Below are 22,484 nucleotides of genomic sequence, written 5' to 3'. Positions count from 1 at the left end.
GTTTAGTAGTTTAACTTTTTTGTGTTGTTTCTAGATCAATTTCTATCTTCCATTTTTAAACTCCTATAGTGCACACAGTATATGTTTTTCATATGACTTTATATTCTACCTAATTTTATTCAGTCACTTTCAATGTATCTGCCATCTTCCCTTCCCACCATTTAGGCTCACAGGAAGACGAGATCTAATAAGAATTACATGTCACACCCGCTGTCTAGGTCATACTTGAAAGCCAGGAAAGTCTGAGGCATGGAGGCTTTAAGTAAATTTACATACCAGCTAGAAACTTGTGGAGGTAAGCTAATTCTAAAACCTACTCTCTTCTCACAATGATAATCTGTTTTGTGACCCTTAAAGCATGGAATATATTCAACAGATAATTTCTAATTCAATTTAATAATTGAAAGATTGCTTCCTTTATCCACTTATACAACTGGCATATACATTTTAAAGAACTTTTACTATTCTTACATCTACTTCAAGTAGCATGACAGATGTGAGGTTTTCATTTCCTTCCTTACGTTCTCCATTCAAGCTACATATGTAACTCTTTAACATGGATTTAGCTATAGTCTTCTAGTTTTCAAGATTTCCCTTAACTTAGTCTTTACTTCTTTTTGTTTCTCAAACTGTTTCCTCAAAGGAATATGAATTATTTCAGGAACTCATTTACTATGCCCATATATCCTGCATTAGCATGATGGCACCTTTTCTGCTTTATTTTCATCCTAGGAATTTTAGCCAACATCCAAAATAAAAGAAATGGAATTGCAAATCAAAGTGCATCACGGCAAGGAAAATATAAATTTTAGGAATTATGGACATACTCTGACATGTTCTATAGTAAAATTCAACTCTACTTTTTTTATAAACTCAAAAATATGAAGATACAGAAAATGCACATTACATATTATTGATTGACATTAATTCATACCCTCAAGACATCCCCATTATTCTGAAAATAACGTGTAACATTAACTATATGATGGAAAGTGTTAAAATAATAAGCCGTGACAGAGAGAAACGATGCATTTTTACGTCTCTGTATCTTCTTGCATAGTGCTATGCACAGGTGATTCTTCATAAATGTTTAATGAAACTAAGGGGAAAAGAGATTATGGGATAATGGTAAACAGTAGACTGACAATAAATCAAACATTTTTGCTGTGTAGGCAAAAACAATGACACAATTTCCTTACAACAGACTACAAGAGAACTTAGCTTGTTTCACATCTTGGGTCTTATAAAACTGCACAGATAGGTACCAAGGTCTGAGTTTCACATATATTGAGTAAATATAACCATTTTTCACAATAAGTTTGATATATTTTTTGTAAGCAAGTAATTTGGTAGAGATACTTGAAACATCCCAAGAATTGTGGGGAAGATAATAGCATCTTTCGCTTTGAAACTTATCTCATGTTTACTCAGAGCTCTGTCAATGTCTAACTTTCCATTTGCTCTTTTTACATACAAAGAAAGAATAATTACCATTCTGACACTGTGCACCAAAGAATCCATTTGGACAGAGGCAAGTGTTTGGCTTATTACACGAACCACCATTGAGGCAAACAGGGTCACACAAAGCTAATGAACAGCAGGAGGAAAAGAGACCATAAGTTTTATTATTTAAAAAATGAAAGCTGCACGGAAGTACAAAATGGTGCATAATCAAGTATTTTATTTTTACTGCAAGTAAATCCTATAATTAATTAGACTTGGCCAAACATAAGAGGAATGAAATAACTTGATAATTGCTTTGAAATGATATTCATTAAGTTTACAAATAACACTAAACTAAGAATTGTAAGAATTACAGAAAGGAAATAAACAGGAAAAGGTGGCTTGCCAGCCAGGACAGATTTATTTTAGAGAAAGCAAACCTGAGAGGTACCTACTGGCTGCGTTAGGTCAGAGGCTAACTCTTACAGACTAAAGGCTTTTAAGGATTTAGGGTGGGAGAGTTTATTACAGGTTTGGACTGTTTCTGTATCTGCTGTGCTTATCTGGGAGGGAGAGATGTAGGTCTGTTCCCATACATCTTTCTGCGGCGTATCTCGAGCATCTGCTTTTAGCTTTCCTATCTTACTGCCCCTGAAGAGGAAAAAAAAATGTGCTTTTTAAGGCCCACTGTATGAGGGTGAAGTTTGGCAGTTACTCAAGAGACTTTGGCCCCCACCTCCCTCTGTGCCAGAGCTGTCTTATTTGTATTTTACTATTTGCTCTTTCTGGCTGCTTGTAGTGAGAAGAGAAGTGATTTCCTTGAAATGCATGAGACTAGAAAGGGAACTGGAATTTAAAGTGGCAGTGTTTTTCAGAGATGACGCTGCGCCTGCTCTATTAAGAATGTGGAGGCTATGATTAGAATTCAGAATGCCCAGCCTAGTTGAATACCCGTACTTGTCTTGTCATGTCAGTTTCATATTTCTTTGGTGCGTGTCTTCAGGGCACTGGCATATTTTAACTTTTAATTGACATGTTCATTGAAAATATTTCCAGTTTTACCTTTACTAAGGTGGGTCCATACCAATAGATATTAACTGCACTCAAGTCCTAGCACATTCAAATCATTCTTTGTTTTTGCTTCTTTCTTTTTGTTTTTCTTTGAAAGGCATGCCCAATTTCATTTTCTGCCCTACATCCTACCCAGTCACCAACATCTACTACAAATTCTATTTTCCTCCTCACTCCACTTGCCAAAATTAATTTCTCCCTTCTCTTATAAGGAACTGTGTTTCAATAACATTACTCATCATAACTCAGCTTGTACCATAGTCTTTTTTATCATTGTATCCCATGTCTCTGTCACTAACAATATGCTAGTTGAAATCAGGGCAAAAATCAAATAGACATTTGTTTCCACTTGTATCATGCTTCACAAATAATTGGCCAGCTATAAACACTGAATTACATTTTCACTGAGAAAAAAGTCATTAGATTATAATGAATTATCTCAAACACAGAGCACTGCAAACATTGCTGCCAAAGAAACAAGCCTAGGCAAGGCATGGTGGCTCAGGTCTGTAATCCCAGCACTTTGGGAGGCTGAGGCAGGCAGATCATAAGGTCAGGAATTCGAGACCAGCCTGACCAACATGGTGAAACCCCGTCTCTACTAAAAATACAAAAATTAGCTTGGCATGGTGGTGCACACCTATAATCCCTGCCACTCTGGAGGCTGAGGCAGGAGAATCACTTGAACCCAGGAGGCGGGGGTTGCATTGAACAGAGATTGTGCCACTGCACTCCAGCCTGGGTGATGGAACAAGACTCTGTCTCAAGAAAAAAAAAACACACACACTCACACACACACACCAAGCCTAATACATGGAATAACATGAAGGGTGTCTACTTAATTCAGAATTATTTAGATATTTAATGAAATAGGATGTTTGTGCTGTGATGAAAAACTATAAAGAAATCTAGAAAGTTTAGCGTGTTTCTCTTCACCATAAGGTACGTGAATGAGGGAAATATAAAAGGAAAAAAGTATTGGTTGGTTAAGATAACAGTAAAGCTGTAAGACACCATATGGTTCCACATAAAAAGAAAAGTAATGAAGAAGAAAGAGTTCTAAAAATCTGTCTGAAATAACAGCTTCATACCTGTCTTGTCAGGTCAGTTTTATATTTCTTAGGTGCACTTCTTAGGTGCACATCTTCGGAACATTGGCATATTTTAACTTTTAATCGATATGTTCACTGAAAATATTTTCAGTTTTACCTGTACTACAGGTGGGTCCATACCAGCCAGGCTTGCACTGGCAAATATCTGGTGTAAGACATTGGCCTCCATTTTCACAGTGCCTGTTACAAACCACTGAGATCACAGAACAAAGAGAAAAGAATGATTAGGCTTGGTGTAGTCATATTATTGGTTCTTAGCTAGCTAACTCATAACTGCCAATCACATCTGCTAATGTATTAGATCAGAGAGAAAGATAAAATATAATTTATACTCAGGCTTGAAATACTCTCTGATTCTCACATTCAGTTATTTTATTTTTTTGGTTAATAGAGATAGAAAAAATAGAAAAACATTGAGCCAAGTGGTAAACAAGAGTTGGCTATTTAGGAAAATTATTAGTTATTGATGAAAGCAATCATAGACATAAATTTAAAAAGAAATTTATATGCAATTTAACAAATTCGAACTCCTGTTATTTCAAAGAAAGGTCATGGATAGCATCAAAGCAATAGTTACTTCCGAAAACAAACTTCTTTATCTTAGTGCTGGCCGCTGTGGTTGATCCCAGTGCTATGCAAGACGGTAACTGTTGTCATCAGTCATCAATGTGTGTTTTTTACTTAGAGTTAGGGTTCATTTCATGTAGCATTAAGGCCATCAACTATTCAAAGAAGCAATTTTATTATATCAGACAGTAGGAAAGCTTTGCTTACTTGTTTCACACCTTGGTCCTACAAAACCATAGGGACAAGTACAGAGATTGCCAGCCATGCATGTGCCACCATATTGACAAGGTGGGTTACAATGTTCTGCAGATACAGATTGTGTTATTAAGTCAGTTCTTAATTTTTAAAGTCAGTTTATAATTATAAAGCACCATCACAATAAAATCTTGTTGTAAGAACAATTTATAATATGTAGTTCTCTTTTACTACAAAATTTAGATCCATAAAACTGACTATATTAATTCACACTGGAAACACTTACAAATCAGTAGCATGCTTTGATTTATAAAACTTTTTGTTAACTGAAAGGAAATATACGATCTAGCCTTCTTGTGAAAAGTGAGATTTGAACTTACATATTCCTGCCTTACAAATACAGCTTTCCTATACTTCCATAGTTATTTTCCTATACTATTTTGATTGAATGATTCTGGAAGTTCAAACTAAATTTACCTTAATTTGTTAATTTGTAAGTTGCCTTGCCATAAAAACATTTAACATGGCTCTCAGCTTATTCATAATTATATGTACCATCTACCAAACTACCTTTTAAAATATTATTTTAAAATAAACAACTTATTTCTTTAAAGCATCATCCACTTTAGGAATGCTATTTCATAATTTTCCACTTAAGATTTAAAACAAAGCAATGCAATTATATGGCTATAGATGTATTTTTTAAAATTCACATTTTAGGTTTCTTCTTACTACTTTACATTTTCTAATTATTTAGCATTTAACCATATTTTGTAGGTCATTCAACAGCTTTCTTTTGCTTAAAGCTAAAATATTCGTAGAGATATAGTATCCTATCGCTTCTTGGCCTTTTGGCTAAAATCAAGTGTAGAGATATAGTACCTTATAACTAAACCTCAAATCATTTTAGAGGATAATTTTACCAACAACAAATAAGCTATTACTCCTTGAATCTCTGATTTCAGAAATTTAATTCTTTGGAATTTTCAAATAAGTTATATTTAGTAAGTATTTTAAATAAGTATAAATTTAATACTATACCAGCTTTAATAAGTATATTTTAGTATATATACAATAAAACTGAATTGTGTTGTAAAATGATTTTTAAAGCTATTGTGCTATAGTTTAGGCCTATATTTGATTTTTAATTTGAATGATCACCTTCATCACAGGTTGTTCCACTGTGTCCTGGAAGACACTGACAAACATTAGGCTTAATACATTTTCCATGGTTTTTGCAATCAGGGTCACAAAGAGCTGTACAAAATAAAGCCCAGGTTTTAGACATATCAATTACCAAATAAAATTTATCATGCAAACTAATGAACGATGTTACCTACCAGTTTGGCAGTTAGAACCAATGTAACCAGGTTTACATTTGCAGATGTTTGGGGCAACACACTCTCTACTTTTTCCACATGGATATCTACAAATGGCTTTAAAAAATCAAGGAAAAAAAGGTTAATTGCTAATACAGATCATGCATGTTGCCCACAGACTTAGTTATAATAAAAGCAAAAGTCTCTGAAATTTGAATAGTATGATACTACTGTTAAACAACAACCAATACAATTATCCATAAAATTGTATTTTTCCCCTTTATATTTGTTTTACTACTAGCATGATGGAGAAAAATGATTAATAAGGTAAGGAAGAACCATCACATGTGGTAATGACTCCCAAAGCAGAACGTGATGTTGGAGATAGCAGCTAATCATACATGGGATTACAGTGTCTTTTCAAATGAAAGTTTCAATGGAATTTCAGATACTAATCTGCTAAATGTTGATGAATGACAAGGATAATCAGAATTTCAAAGAGCAAGATGCCAGGAATGTATCATAAACTAATAGGTTACTATCTCCTAAATTTCTCTAATTACCTAATATATTCCAGTTAGCATTCAACACTTCCTGAGATAACCGAAATGCATCAGGTTATTTTGTTCTATTTGTTAATAATAAGGTGTTTTATATTATAAGCAGGTAGGTATTAAAGGTTACTATTATTATTCCTACAGAAAAAAAGAAATCCTAAGTCCCTCTAGATAATACTGAGAACACAAGAAATTTCCAACAACTTCCCAGCTTAAGTTTAGTCTCAAATAAGCCAAAACACAAAGCAAAACAATAAAACAAAACAGCTTCTAATTTGTCAAAGTCAAACATTTGATTTTCATCAGAGAAAATAATGTTAATAATTGTGAGAAGACAGAAACAATGCCGTTAAAATTAAAGTCACAGACAATTTGCTATAATCTCAAAAGAGGTGGAGAGGTTACAGAGAAACCTAGTTCATGCAAATAAGCAACTATACCAGAATTAGGAATCTGAAGGGCTAACCACCCGCTGTGAGCTGAAAAGGGCACAGATCACAATGTTAATCAGATCTACATTGACATCTTTTATCTGCTTAGCTGATTAATGCTGGGAAACTCAGTTGGTACTCCAAAGCTGTTTTCTCATCTGTATAATGGGAAAAATAATCCCCAATATGTGAGATTCATGTGGCTTATATGACACAGTTGATACAAAATGTTTCCACGGACCCTGGAACACAGAAAGTACTCAAATATATTTGTAACATATACAGTTGTAATACTCTATAATATTAACATGATTTTAGTAAAAAACTCAGAAAGTCCACTTTTGTTCTTTCAAAGTGTGATAAGAATACAGTATAAATGATCAATAAAATAAACAGAAATAAGTGAACTAAGCAGAATAAATAGAAGTTAGTAAATTAAAAAAATATATCTTTTTAATTACTTAAACTTGAATTAGATAATTTTGTTTTTATATTCTGAAGACTTCCATACTACCTCTGCAATTGATACCATCTCCATAATACCCAAAAGGGCAGCGTCCACATTTGAAGTGACCATCTGAGCTTGGCACACAGGAAACACCAAGAAAACAGGGCAAGTCTGCACAAGGTGATATTTTGGTTGATCCAAACTTTTCTGGCAAAATAGTGATTGCTTTGGTAACAGATGACACAAACTCCTCTTTATACTGTATGTCACCTTGGGGAGACCTGCTAATTTGAGAATTATACCCTCCTGTCTCTGTTTGGATGGTGCTCTGGATATCACCTTTTGCTTTGCCATGGGTGCTGTTTGGGCTCATGCTGAAAGAGCTACTGTTCTTCATAGAAACTTCCAACTCATCCAAACTGCGATTTGTACTGAGACTATGATCCACATGTTCAAAACCTGATATCTGATGGTAAACAGTCTTTATTGAATTATCCATTTGAGCTGTAATTGATTTTAGTGACAAGCAGGAGATGTTGGTTGTGCACAATAACTTTTTGATAGTAGCAGGAGTCTGGGTAAATCTTGTACCAATTAGTGAATATTCTGTTGATGGTGGCTGAAAATTTATACCTGCATAACCAAAAAATTTTTTAAAAGTTAGCAGCATTTCTTAATAGTCTTCTCTACCTGATATATTTTACATTAAGTAATTCATTTCTTCATTTAGTATCTACACATGTCTAACACTGTATGTAGTAGGAGCTGTGTACTAATAAGAAATCATGACACTGTTTCTGCCTTCAAGGAGCCTATAATGTTTTGGGGTAGACAAGATAACACAGTATGTTAAATAGCATAAAAGTTAAAGTACAATCATTTATTTAATTAAGATTTTGAAATCGCTAACAAATACTTGTTGATCACCTCATACACATGAGCCTCAAACAAAGGAAAGCACAGCCCCTATCCTTGAGCAAGTTAGAATATTGTCAAGGATACAGACACGTGAGCCACTCACTAGGACACACAATCATTGAGAACTACTACAAGGCCGACAAATATAAAAATGAAGCCTGCAGAAACGCAGAAGAGTAAGTAATTTTGCGTATAAAGAAGACAGGAAATAATGTGTAAGTAAAAATTGGAAAATTATATAAACGCTATTTTACATGAGAGGTAAACAACCATGGCTCTAATAATTTTACCAATATGATAAAATGAGATTTTATGTCTCCATCTTGGTTGCCCAGCTAGAAATTAAAACATTTTTACACATTTTTTTGGGTGGTCACTATTTATTTCTACCTGCCAAAATACTTCATTTCCTTATAACACATTTTTACTTCTTTGATATGGGAAAATCTAATGAGTTTTAGAGTATGAACACATCTTAAGCAGTCATTAGACAAGTTTTTCTTGTTATACTGTCTAATGCAAACTTAGAGCTTGATTTTGCACTGTCTTCATCCAAAGCTCTTCTTAAAGGTTTTAAAATATAAAAACAGAAAACCAAGCCAAATCACAAAAATAATCCTTAACATAGTTGGTAACAAATGCAATGAAAAATTTTTGAAAAATGTGAGAACTTCCTGAAACATAAAAAGTATATATGTTCAGACTAATAGAAACAAGAGTGCACCAAATATAGCCCCAAACATAAATAACGGCAATGAAGTAAGCACAAATAAGTCAACAAATGCAGCCAAAGGGTCCTAGACTAACAGTTCCCAGGAGAACTGCTTCAGATGATCTGCGCCAAGTCAGTGTCCTCTTCCATAAGCCTCTGTATACAGAGGGGGCTCCTTCCAGAACCAAACTGCTTTACATGCACCTTCTCCTTAAGAGAGTGTTTATTGCCAGAACTGGAGAAAGAAGCAAAGAAGAACTGCAACTTCAGATTGCAAAAATTACCACTGAAGAAAGTAAGAAAAGAGCATATGTTAGCAAATGAATGTTAGTATGTTACATTTTTTCTTTTGAAGTTTAATGAGTTGATGTTCCTATGAAGGTATAAATCAGAGATATCATAAAAATTACAAAATACGAGAATCCTGAGAAGATATTGTTCTTATACATATTAAAATGTAGTATAAAGCCACACTAATCAAAACAATGTATTATTGGCATAGAAAAAAGACTATTAGAAAATAATAACATGATAGAAAGCTCAGAAATATATCAACATATAAGGGACTTTAAATGAAAAAATATGTTACTTAAATTCAATATGGCTTATTTTATAAATGATACTACATAATTGCTATTCATCTGGAAGAAAAAACATATTGGACCATTACTTCATATCATAAAATGACAAATTTCAAGTGGATTAAAAACTAAATATAAAATGTAAAATAATAAATGCTCTAAAAGAGAATATAAAGTTCATATTTATAACAAACTTTGAGAGATCCTTAAACTGAAGCTGTAAATAAAAGATTTTAAAAATATATTTATTTGATTACATACAATTTTAACGTTTTAATATAAAAAGAAAACACAGATAAAGGCTAATCCCAGAGATAAACATGCTAATTTCAAGCACATATTATGTATAGGATCAGAATATATGAGGTGGTCATAATATATAAAGTACTCCTACAAATCAATAGAAAAGGCAGCAAAAGGATAGCAATTAGCAGAAAAACAAATCTAAATGATTATTTGAAAAAAGAAACCCAATTAAATAGATAACCTTTGTCAACTTCTATCTAGGAAAAATCAAAAACAATAACAGTGGTAAGATACAACTACACAACTTTGGAGATGAGAAAACTGAAAAGCTATATACAAGAAGACAATTTTAAATTGTACAAGAGTACTATCTATAATTGTTTACAAGAATTTGAAATCTAAATGTGACACATGATTTTCTGGCAAAATATAAATGAGCAAATTGACTCAAGAGGAGGTATAAATGTTGATAGAAATAGAAAAACAATCCAAAATTACTCCCCCAAATTATGCTAGGACAGATCGCCTAATGAAAAAATTTTACCACAGTCAAGGAAAGAGTATTTTCAAAACTGCAGCAATGCACAAAAAGAGATGAAAAGTTTTATGAACACTTTTTAAAGTGGCATAATCATATAGTCAATATATTTGTGACATTATATAAAAAATTAAAATGGTATGCTAGCAAGTCTAAAGTAGCAGTGTTTTTACAGAAAAATATATCAGGATTAGACTTGTATCTATTAACATAATTATATTATGTAATTGCATAAAGACAATACGGAAAATATAAAATGATGTTGAAATATAATATGCATTAATTATTGATTTTAAATATTGTGAGAAAATTAGTCTAAAGAAACTTTGTTAATTGCAATTACGGTAAGTAATAAATGATGCCAAAAAAGCATTTGATAACATTTATAACCCAATCCTGATTTAAAACTAGGAATTCTGAAAAGGCAACTAATAAAAGGAAGATTCATTAATTGGATAAAGGATATCTAGTAGAAACTACAGTGATATCATGGTCAATAGTATAACATGAGAAGAATTCCCATACCATTAACAAAGCTCTTTCTTCCCGACAGGCTTTATACTAGGGGTACACTACACTACAATGACAGTGTAAATTTGAGACCCTGGTCTCTTCAGTTAGATTGCTCTGGCTCAGTTCTCTCTTCTGTTATTTAAAACTCCATAATCTGAACACATTACTTAACCCATCTATGATTCTGTTTAATCATCTGTAAAACCAAAATAATAATAGTTACTGGAAATAGCTATTATGAGGATTGAATGAAATAAGACACAAAAAATGTCTGCCTAGTGCTGGCACATTATAAGTATAAATTAAATCTCACTATTAAGACAAGGAAGTAAATAAGAATAGCAAACAAAACTCCTCATTTTCAAAAAACAATTAGTCTGCCAATAAAATCAAGAAATATAATCCACCATAAACCATAGTGTGCATGCGAGTATTCAGTGAGGTAACAGAGGAACAATACAAAAATCAAGACTCATTTCCTATGTTCCAGGAATCAAAAATATCTTGAGAGATATCCCATTCACAATAACGGTTGATATTACAGAATGTAAAGGCATAAAGGAAGCCAATGTGAATGTATGAGAACTTTAGGAAGACAATCACAGAATGTTATTGAACCAACTAAGAGCTATTAAGAAAGCGCCAGGACACGGAAAAGGCGTTGTGAAATAGTGAACTTCTTAATCACTTTTAGGGTTTGAGCAGATACTGGATGACCAGTTTCCAGGGATTTATAAAATATAAGTCTGAAATGGTCACCTCCAACCATAAGCTTCTCTGCATTCACTGTAAATGATGCTTTGTTTGGCCAGGTGCAGTGGTTCACACCACGCCTGTAATCCCAGCACTTTGAAAGGCTGAGGAGGGTGGATCGTGTGGTCAGGGGTTCAAGATCAGCCTGGCCAAGATAGTGAAATCCCGTCTCTACCAAAAATACAAAAATTAGCAGGGCCATGGTTGCAGGTGCCTGTAATCCTAGCTACTGAGAAGGCTGTGGCAGGGAATTCCTTGAACCTGGTAGGTGGAGGCTGCAGTGAGCAGAGATCGTACCACTGTACTTAAGCCTGGGCAACCAAGCAAAACTCCATCTCAAAAAAAAAGATGCTTTGTTCATAAGAGGACATAAATGCATTTTTCTAAAACATAAGTCACACAGACACAGGGAGGGGAACATCATTCACTGGGGTGTTGGGGGTGGGGAATTAGGGGAGACATAGAAGGGGGTGGGAAGATTGGGGACTGACAGCATTAAGGAGAAATACCTAATGTAGATGACGGGGTGATTAATGCAGCAAACCACCACCATGGCATGTGCATACCTATATAACAGACCTACACGATCTGCACATGTACCCCAGAACTTAGAGTATAATAAATAAATTTTTCAAAAAGATAATAAGCCAGGTGATTCAATAGATTAGCAAGAGAAAGGATAAATTTTAAACAGCTTTATATAACCCTTAGATGATCTTTCTAAAAATAAATATACTCAAGGAATAAATATGTTGGTCTTCCAGAAAACAAAGAGGAGGAATTACTTGTCATTAGATTTCTAACTATGACCATTACTTACTAAGGGAATTTCCATTTGTTGGCTTAATATACCTCTTTCTCTCTTGGGCATTTTTATCATCCTCTTCCTTATTTACACTTTCATCAGATCTCGTGAGAACCACAGTTTGTGTAGTAAACTTACTTAAAAACTGTGTTTCAACTGTAAATAAGAACAAGGAAAACAGATTAGACTTAAATTATTATACAATCAAAGTACCCCAAATAAGAACATACACTACAACTGCCACTTGGGTTAAACTCTGCAATTTAGATTAAATAACTAGCTTAAATGTCATCCCTCCTGCACACTTTTCTGGTGTAGACGGAATTGTGTCCCCACCCCTCCAGATTCATGTGTTGAGGCCCTACTCCTAAATGTGAATGTTTGGAGAAAGGGTCTTTAAGGGAGCAGATAAGGTTAAATGAGACTGTAAGAGTAGCACCCTAATCCAGTAGGACTGTGTCCTTACAGAAAGAGGAAGAGATAACAGGAGAGCACACACATGCAAGAAAGACCTGATAAGAAGACAGCCAGTCTGCAAACCAGAGAGATCTCAGCACAAATCAACTCCACTGGCCCCTTAATCTTGAACTTTCGGCGTTCAGGGCTGTGAGAAAATAAATGTCTGTGTTTAAGCTACCCAATCGGTTATGGCAGCCCAAGTTAATATACCTTTCTTCAGTTGCATTCACCCACCCAATCAATTTTGTCCATCTGGGTTCTCACACAGAAATTTGCCCTTTATTCTATTGACTCTGATGTGCCCCACTAGTTAGCAATAACCTCAAGAATAACTGCTTTATTCATGTTGATATTCATTGACTCTGGTACCTATCATAAAACTAAGAAAACAGCCAGGCGCAGTGGCTTACTCCTGTAATCCCAGCAGTTTGGGAGGCTGAGGCAGGCGTACCATAAGGTCAGGAGATCTAGACCATCTTAGCCAAATTGGCGAAACCCCGTCTTTACTAAAAATGCAAAAATTAGTTGGGCAAGGAGGTGTGTGCCTGTATTCCCAGCTACTCGGGAGGCTGAGGTGGGAGAATCGCTTGAACCCGGGAGGCTGAGGTTGCAGTGAGCTGAGATTGTGCCATTGCACTCCCCAGCCTGGAGACAGAGTGAGACTTTGTCTCAAAAACTAAAATTCCTTCTGTATTAATAAATGCCTTCCTACAATACACAAGTTACTCTGAAAATGTTCAGAAGCATGTTTAGTCACTCATGTGTAAGGGGATTTGGTTCAATTTCTTTTTCTCTTAAATGCCACTGAATGAAGGCTTTATTGAAGAAATGGGCCTGTTTGTTTGGGAAAGAAAAATGCTAGGTCACTTGTTAGAGTGAAAGTTGTGAATATGAGGGACGTGATACTGAGGGGTAAGTGTGAGAAGTGTAAGTACAGAATTCCCCTCACCATCCTATACTGTGTCACTCATATCTGTAGGGCTAGACAGGCTTAGCCCAATCTGAAGCACAAGATGATGCTGTTTCCTTAGTACATATTTGTCATCAAAGAGCGTCCCATTCACTTAATTAAACCAACGGTATTGATCTTCCACGTTGTCTTCTATAACTTAGCTTTTTCTGTTTTTTTGAGACAGAGTCTTGCTCCATCACCAGGTGCCAGGCTGGAGTGCAGTGGCACGATCTCAGCTCACTGCAGCCTCTGCCTCCCGGTTTCAAGCAATTCTCCTGCCTCAGCCTCCCGAGTAGCTGGGACTACAGGCGTGTGCCAACACACCCAGCTAATTTTTGTATTTTTAGTAAAGACAGGGTTTCACCATGTTGGCCAGGATGATCTCGATCTCTTGACCTCATGATCCGCCTGCCACGGCCTCCCAAAGTGCTGGGATTATAGGCACCTGGCCAGCTTTTTCTGTTTTAATCTTTTAAAATGTTGATGCCCACCAATTTTTTTTTTGTCCACTTTCCTCTAAATCTAAGAGCTCTTCCTGGACAATTCTATAACATAGATGATGATTCTAAGAATTACATTTTCAACTTAATCCTCCTTTCTGAGCTAACATGAATATTCTGTAGTAACCCTAGCTTCTGTGCATCCAAACTGAATTCATTATAATTCCCCTTCAAAACAACTTATTTTTCCATTATGTTGAATGTGTTTCTTAGTCAGCTTGAGCTGCCATATCAAAACATCATGGACTGGGAGGCTTAAACAACAGAAATTATCTTCCCATTCTGGAGGCTCAATGGTCAAAGATCAAAGTGATCAAACTGGCTGATTGAGTTTTTAGTGACAGCTCTCTTCCTGGCTTGAAGACAGCCACTTTCTTGATATGTCCATACATCACAAGCTGTCTGGCGTCTCTTCATATAAGGACACTAATTCTACAGGATCAGGGTTGTACCCTTATAACCTCATTTAACCTTAATTACTTCCTTTCTCCAAATACAGCCACACTGGGAGTTTGGGCTTCAACATACAAATTTTGGGGGGACACACTTCTGTCCATAGCAATGCAAATGCAAATTCTACACACCCATTCACTAAAATTAAATACTTAAAGCTTAATGAATCTTTTTTTCTCATCATACTAATCCCAATCACTGAAAAAGTACTATCAACTTGCTTCTTTACCATCTCTTTCATCATTACCTTATCTCAGGTTGGTATATCTTTATCTTTTTCCTATATATTTGAAATATTTTCTTAACTCTTTTTCCCACCTTTAGATTCACACAGTTGCTTACCCACAGGTGGTCCATCCTACACACTACTCCTTAAACTATCTCACATGTAAACCTTATCATGTTTCTCTACTACTTCAAAATTTTAAGAGAGTCTCTCTCCACGGTTTTTCTGTTATCTCACTACTGGCTACCTCTCTAGATTCAACTCTTGTAGCAGCTCCCCTTTCTTCCTATATTTCAGGCACGCCCAACTATTCACAGGGGTGCAAAGGAGTGTTGGGATGTTGCCTGCCTCTGTCCCTTCGTTCCTGCTGTTGCTTTTAACTAAAATGCCTTTTTCTCTCCTGATCTATCAGATTCAGTTCTCATGTGTCTAGTATAGTCTAGTCAATTCCTTTTAAAAAAGTTTTTCATTATTTCTCCAGGTAGATATGATTCCCTGTGTAGTATTCCTATTAGCCCTTTTGGGAAGTCTATCAAAAGACACAGAACACCGTATTGTACTGTGTAATTACTAGTCATATTCCCTGCTACTACACTCTACCTATTAAGTCAGAGGGCTTGTCTTATGTATTTTTGCATCCTCTATATCTAGTTCAGTGCATGACACATAATGCATGTATACCGAATAAATACATAAGTCGAAAACAGGAACTGTGCAATTAGAATTAATTAAATGTGGCTGGGCGCTGTGGCTCATGCCTGTAATCCCAGCACTTAGGGAAGCCAAGGCAGGTGGATCACCTGAGGTCGGGAGTTTGAGATCAGCCTGACCAATATGGAGAAACCTCATGGCTACAAACAATACAAAATTAGCCAGGCATAGTGGCGCATGCCTGTAATCAACTCAGGAGGCTTATGCAGGAGAAACACTTGAACCCAGGAAGCAGAGGTTATGGTGAGCTGAGATTGTGCTATTGCACTCCAGCCTGGCGACAGAGCAAGACTCCGTCTCAAAAAATAATAATAATAATAATAATAATAATTAAATGCAGCAAAAAAAAAAATCTCATAGCACAAAGTAGGAACTTTTACCATGGCATATTTTTCCATCACCATAAAATCCTTTTGGACATGAAGCACAGTGATAGGAACCAAAGGTATTGAGGCATTCTACTCCCTCAAAGCAAGGCTTGGAGTCACACTCATCAACGTCTTCCTGGCAATGTTTGCCTATACAAAATATAGATCAAGAGCTTAAATTATTTAATTTGAAAAATATCATGTGTTCAATGCACTCATTATATAACTTCTCCTGCTTTTTATGTCTGTCCTTCTAACCACAAAAGAGCTGCTATACATTATGAGGATAGAAGTATGCTGTTTTTAAAACTTACTGTATAATCAAATATAAATTCACTAATTATATTCAATTTAATATTAAACCAGACCTTTCAAGTATATAAGATTTTTTTTTTTGCAAATGAGTTAAGAATTCCATTAATATTTAAGGCAAAAAGTTTCATATTACAGCAGTAATTTAAACTTTAAAAATTCAGTGATTTTTAAAATTTACTTTGCATGGTTTTCTGTTTAGCTTAAGGACAAATTGTTTAGTTATTGCCCTGGCTGTGAAAATTCATGAAAATTGTTTGTGTTACAAAAGTGTGTATGTCCTTCATAAAAGTTTTTGAGTTGATGTGGTGCTGTTTGAAATGCTGAACCACTCATCTGAATGAGTAAATCCAGTCATACATGGATGGTAGACCTTATTATAATAAAATTTATGAGGCAATCAACATATGGATTCTTTTAAGTATAGTCTACAGTGGAGTAGAAAAGAGAGCTACATTCATAGTTCCAAATGATAAAATTTTTGTTTTAAAATGCTAAAGAAAATTAGAAGACACATACATATGCTGCTTGGTTCCACTGCAATGTTAAAATAGATGTCTTCAGGAAAAATATCAGCTCAATAACTAGATATTTAATTATTAAATATTTACATCTATTAAACATAAAGAAAATATTCATATGAGTTTTTAAAAAGCCATGGGAAATTAAAGGTTGGCAGTTATATATTTATTTCTATAATCACACATTTTAGGACTTTTAATGAGTTAGTGATATGCTAACATTTCATTTGATTTCAGCTTTTTACCATGATATTTCTAAGTCAATGAATTATCAGTAAAACTTCTCTGAAGTGACAACTTTTATATTTTCCCTGGCATACTTCCTTTATTTTTCCATATCTTAGTAGTAATACATTTTAATACATTTCTCCCTACCAAATATAGGTAGAAATGTTTAAGAACCTGCAAAACAGGTTCCTATGTTGCTATTACAGTTATAAAAATTGGCAAAATTGTAATACTGTATGGAACTCACAATTTGCAAAATCAAGGGATATAGATAGTAATTGCATTTGTAATAGCTTTGATTAAAATTGTAAGGATTTGTACTAAAATCTTTAGGGCCACACATTTGCTTGAGTAATCTATAGATGAATGTTTTAAGGAGCTTTTCTTTCTAATTTGTTTATGAGGAGCAGAAACTTACCTTTGAGCTCAGGTGGACAATCACAGGAATAACTATGAAAACCACTAATACATCTGCCAAGACCACAGGGGTTGGATTGGCACCCACTAATGGCCACGTCACAAAGACTGCCATGGAAGCCAGGCAAGCAGATACACAGGTACACTCCACTCCCTGGAGGGGATTTCCTATCAGACACACATGATCCACCATTCAAGCAATCACAAGACTTCACAGTCACCTACAAAAGAAAAAAAAAAGAAATGTCTTATTTTTCAATAAAATTATTTTCAGTTTATGCCCCAGAAATCATGACAGGCATGTGTATTTATGTACAAGTGTGACCAAATCGCTTATATTTGCAATAACTGATTGTTATCAGTTCTATTGTCATGTTAAACATATTGTAATATTACATATATACACACACACATACATGTAACATAAAATAGTATTAAAAATAGTTTAATAAGGCAATTATGCCCACTCCCAGGTGCATAACCACAATATAATGCTAAGGATAATTTTTCTAAAAAATATATATTATAAGAGGATCAATTTCTATCATGCAAGTAGAACAACTTAAAAAAAAATCATTAAAGTGGAAAGCAGTTAGTCACCTGGGTTATTCACAAATCTAGAGAGCAAATGATCTCCTGAATTACCGGGTTAATACGGCATAGAACACAGCTGCTCTTTATGATATTACTTCAGTGAAAAAGTGTGTTACCAATTTCAAATGAATAAAGGACACATAAACAGTGTGTATTAAGTGCTCATGACTGACATAATCAAAAGAAAAAGTCAATAAAGAAAGGAGGTATAGCTGCCAATTAGTTATCTCAAGTCGTATTTATAATCTTGACTTCTAATTCAACATCTCAGATCCTTTCACTCAAAGGAAAAAGGTATAATTATCAATCTTAGATTAATCACAGATTTTTCATGAAGGTGGAGCTGAATGAGTTCTTTATCCTTGTCATAGTGAAGTATCAAATAAAATGGTATAGAAATTATTAATTTAGATCAGTGCTTCTGGGCTTGAGACTCTCTCTAAGGTTTTATATTCTTACAAAGAATAGCCAAAGTTTTGGCAATGCAATTTCCCATACAATGTTTAATAATTTTGTTGGTCTTTACAACTAGGAATATGGTTTGTAGTTTAAATTCAAATAAATTCGTTAAAATTGCAAAATAATCCAGTGACACTTATGTAATTATAAAGATTACCTCAATCAGGACTCTAGTTTCTGCATCACAGTCATCATTAAGGCGTAGAGTAAACTGTTGGGGAGTTAGTAAGTCTGTTTTCCACATAAAAAGCCCTGCAGAGGAAATATTCGCTCCTTCAGGACCAGAGTCCAAAGTAAAATGGATGTCTGAACCTTCTGGATCGAAGGCCACGAACTGATACTCAAAGTTTTCACCATAGAATGTCTGCAATTTGTCTTGCAATGCTTGAATCACTGGGGGCTGGTTGTCTGTAACAGAGAAAACATTAACTTTATACTGTGTGCTTCTGAGAGCTCCCACAAAGACATGCATTTTGATAAAGACTGAACTCTGCTAAGTTCTGTTAGCCACTTTCATTTTTTTTTTAAACATTCTCAGTAAGTTCAACTCCATTGTTAGACATGTGAAAGTAACTGACAGGTGCGAGACCTGGAGCATTGCTACGAAAGTATGAAAAGCACTTTGGCTATGGCACAGAATATACAGCTACACATCCACCGTCCACACTGGAGGCTGCGCCTCTTCTGTTGTAACTTACTTCTTGCTGTTGACTGCCTCTCTACTCTCTTTCTCTCTCTGGCTGTGAACGCTTTGCACTCTGTTTCTTTCAGTCTCACTTTCTCCCTCTACTCCCTTTCTCTATTCCTCCCTCACTGCCCATGACTGCCCTGTTTCTTTGGCTCCTCTGAATGTTTCTCTCTATACCTGCCTTCCCAGCTGTACCACGTGGGAGCCATGAGTCATACTCATCTTCTGTTCCTCAGAGGTTCATTCAGTGGCTGAGTGAACACACTAAAAAGGTGACTATTTCAGGCTGGGCATGGTGGCTCACACCAGTTATCCCAGCACTTTGCAAGTCCAAGGATGGCAGATCACCTGAGGTCAGAAGTTCCAGACCTGCCTGACCACCATAGTGAACCCTGTCTCTACTAAATACAAAAATTAGCAGGCATGGTGGTGGGTACCTGTAACCCCAGATACTCAGGAGGCTGAGGCAGGAGAATTGCTTGAACCCGGGAGGTGGAGGTTGCAGTGAGCTGAGATCATGCCACTGCACTCTAGCCTGGGAGACAGAGTGAGACTCTGCCCCCTCTCCCCAAAAAGGGAGCTATTTTAAGGGACAGGTAGAGTTCCCTTTACACTCATGAAACAACAGAAAACTTCTTTTTACTCTTTTTATGTTGTCTTATATGAAAAAAAAAATGTCTATATTTCCAGCCCCCTGGCTTAAGAGTTGGAACAAATAGCCCCATTGCATTGTACTGAGTACAAACACTCTGCTTGCATCCACGAAGCACCAATGTCAGGAGACTATAGTTCTGGCTCCTGTTCTGCCCCTGCATAGCCTTACACAGGCAGACTAATTTGTTGATCTTAATTTCCTCATCCTCAATATGAGAGATTTAAAAGACATGATTTTTCATGACTCTTTATGACTTTGAACACTATGAGACTATTATGAATCAATCAGTCAAACTATAGCCATTCAAAAACAGAAGCACCAATTCAGAAGTTGTATTTTCATCTCTTTCACTGTATTTTTCCTCAAATTTTCATTGGCTTTCCACAGCATTCTATGAGTCTTAACGCCTAAGCAGTGAATCATTTGGCAAATGTAATGAAACACGGTAATGAAATATGCACATACAACTATAATGATATTACAAAGCATTGTATAAATCTAAAGTTGTATGACTCCCTTAAACAAACTACATGGGGCCAGGGAATAATTGTGTCCTGTTGTCTCTAATAATGCCAGGTCTCCCCATGAGGAAAGAGAATTTAGACACCTAAATGGAACCAACATAGCTGTATTTATGAAAGTGAGGAAGTTATATGGCATATGACTATAATTTGGGATATTGTTTGAAACAAAGATTATCTGTACCCAATATGATACTCATCACACCACAGAATGGTAGTGCTGGAAAACACTTGATAGATTAGTGAGTCTGGATACCTTGTTTAACAGGTGCTGAATCCATGGCCTTTGAGCTTAAATGGTTAATAATGTCACAAAACTGAACAGAGGTAAGGTTAAGCACAGGTAATTGTGTGCAACTGAATTAACAATTCCCATTTCTTCCATTAATAAATCACATTTGCTTTTTTTTTTCAAGAGGTAATACTAGCGATGGGGAGTGGCTGTAAATGCAGATAAAGCTTCTCTCTCTCTCTCTTTTTTTTTTTTTTAGAGGAAGAAAGAGAGAAAGAAAGAAAGAGAAAGAATTAAAAAAAAGAATGAAGGAAAGGAAGAAAGAGGAAGAGGAAGAGGGAGAGAGAACAGGGGTGTTGCTTTATTGCCCGGGCTAGAATGCATTCTAAAAATGGGTATGCCTGTAATTGTGTTTAATAATAGAGACATAAAAAAAAAAAGAAAGAAAAGAAAGGATAGTTTCTAAAAATTGGTTAACAGATTTTTTTGTGTGTGGTTAAAAGGGTATATTAGACATAATAGATATTTTTGTAACTGGATGTTATAATGGCAGTGGGGACAGGTATGGAGAGCTCTGTATAGCATGCTAAGAAATGTGTCCTTTATTCTTAATGCAACATCAGGGGTGGGGAGGGTGGCACTCAGGAATTTCAAACATGGAGGTATAACATCGGATATTTTACTCAGAATGAAGTGTTTAAGACTATGTAGGATTGTTAGAAAATAGGAGGGGAAAGGAACTTGTGACAGAGAGATCAATGATGTTAGTATAGAAGGAAGATGATGAGAGACAGAGAAAAGGAGATTAAATCTGAAACATATTCCCAGGGCAGAATCTCCACTGTTTGCTAACTAGTGAATGTGAAAGATGAGAGGGGGTAAAGCAGATTTATTGGTTTCTTGGTTTCTAGTCGCCAAGACAGGGACAGAGGAGGAGAAACTGGTTGCTTGGGGGAAGAATGAAGAGGATACACGGTGTAAAATAAATAAATAAATAAATAAAATAAAGAAAATAAATCACATTTGCTTTCCTAATCAAATATTAAAATTAATATCCTATAACCTCAAAGTAAATTTTGCAGTTAGGAGAGAAGCTAAATTAAACACAGAGGTCATTCATTTTAAACATATTTACATAACTTCTGGCTGAAAACCACTTTAAAAAATGTGTTGTACAGGAAACATTTGAATTAATAAAGAATAACTTACTTTCTAAAAATGACCAAGTAAATGTTGAAATTTTGGGTCTACACACCAAACAAGGGCTGGTTGGACTTTTGTCTCCTTCAAAGTAGCAGAGTCCATCAATAATGCAAACATTTTCCTAATGGAAAATTTTTAAAAAAGAAAACATCAATAAAGTACAGCTACAGCTAGTATATTTTAAAAACTGTACATAGAAGGATAGCAGTATATGTACTGATGATTCCAGTAAAAGCATATACATCTATTTTGAAGATGAAATATTTTTCATACTTCACAATCATAAGTGCTTATTAGAAAATAAATTACCTGAATATGCAAATATCTATAAAACTGATCAATTTGGAGGTAATAAAAATACATATAAGTTTTATCTCTGCAAAGTTATAGCTTATAATTTATAAATAATATGCGAGGAAATCTCTCATTTGGTATTTTCCACTGCTAAACTCATCCTGGGAGTGCTCTATTCAAAATAAAATAAAACCAACTTCTTTTTTTCCTCCACAACTCATAAAATCATATTTGCTTATAGTTATCTTCCATTTCCCTAGCAGCCCACTATGTTCTATGAACATAGCCAACTAAACTGGATCCATGGCATAATTGTCCACACTTGATAATGGATATCATTACACAAAACATTTGAAAGAGATGCTCATAAGCACAGAAAGAACATTAAATGGAGCAACTATTCTTGGGAGAAGACTAAATTTTATTCAGGAGATACGAACTTAGCTCATTTTACAAAAATCTCCTTTAATAGCCCTTGGAAA

General features: G+C 35.1%; 1 protein-coding gene across 2 annotated transcripts in view; it reads right to left on the bottom strand.

Moving 5' to 3' along the window:
* The window catches only part of VWDE (von Willebrand factor D and EGF domains), a 79,111-nt gene that overhangs the window by 8,486 nt on the left and 48,141 nt on the right, over positions 1 to 22,484 (bottom strand). The window contains exons 16-26 of one of the 2 annotated variants that reach the window (XM_032287077.1): positions 21,715 to 21,829; positions 18,567 to 18,817; positions 17,358 to 17,577; positions 15,891 to 16,028; positions 12,225 to 12,365; positions 7,210 to 7,776; positions 5,729 to 5,824; positions 5,550 to 5,645; positions 4,401 to 4,496; positions 3,724 to 3,819; positions 1,492 to 1,587 (exon numbers count right to left, since the gene is read on the bottom strand). In XM_032287077.1, the coding sequence (XP_032142968.1) occupies positions 1,492 to 1,587; positions 3,724 to 3,819; positions 4,401 to 4,496; positions 5,550 to 5,645; positions 5,729 to 5,824; positions 7,210 to 7,776; positions 12,225 to 12,365; positions 15,891 to 16,028; positions 17,358 to 17,577; positions 18,567 to 18,817; positions 21,715 to 21,829 (1,912 nt within the window). The remainder of the gene's footprint in view (positions 1 to 1,491; positions 1,588 to 3,723; positions 3,820 to 4,400; positions 4,497 to 5,549; positions 5,646 to 5,728; positions 5,825 to 7,209; positions 7,777 to 12,224; positions 12,366 to 15,890; positions 16,029 to 17,357; positions 17,578 to 18,566; positions 18,818 to 21,714; positions 21,830 to 22,484) is intronic. The other variant, XM_032287078.1, reaches the window with a different exon arrangement.

The sequence above is a fragment of the Sapajus apella genome, unplaced genomic scaffold (assembly GCF_009761245.1).
Source record: "Sapajus apella isolate SASKATOON/1434 unplaced genomic scaffold, GSC_monkey_1.0 scaffold19, whole genome shotgun sequence".
NCBI classification, from domain to species: Eukaryota; Metazoa; Chordata; class Mammalia; order Primates; family Cebidae; genus Sapajus; species Sapajus apella.
This window is presented reverse-complemented; position numbering and strand designations above follow the sequence as displayed.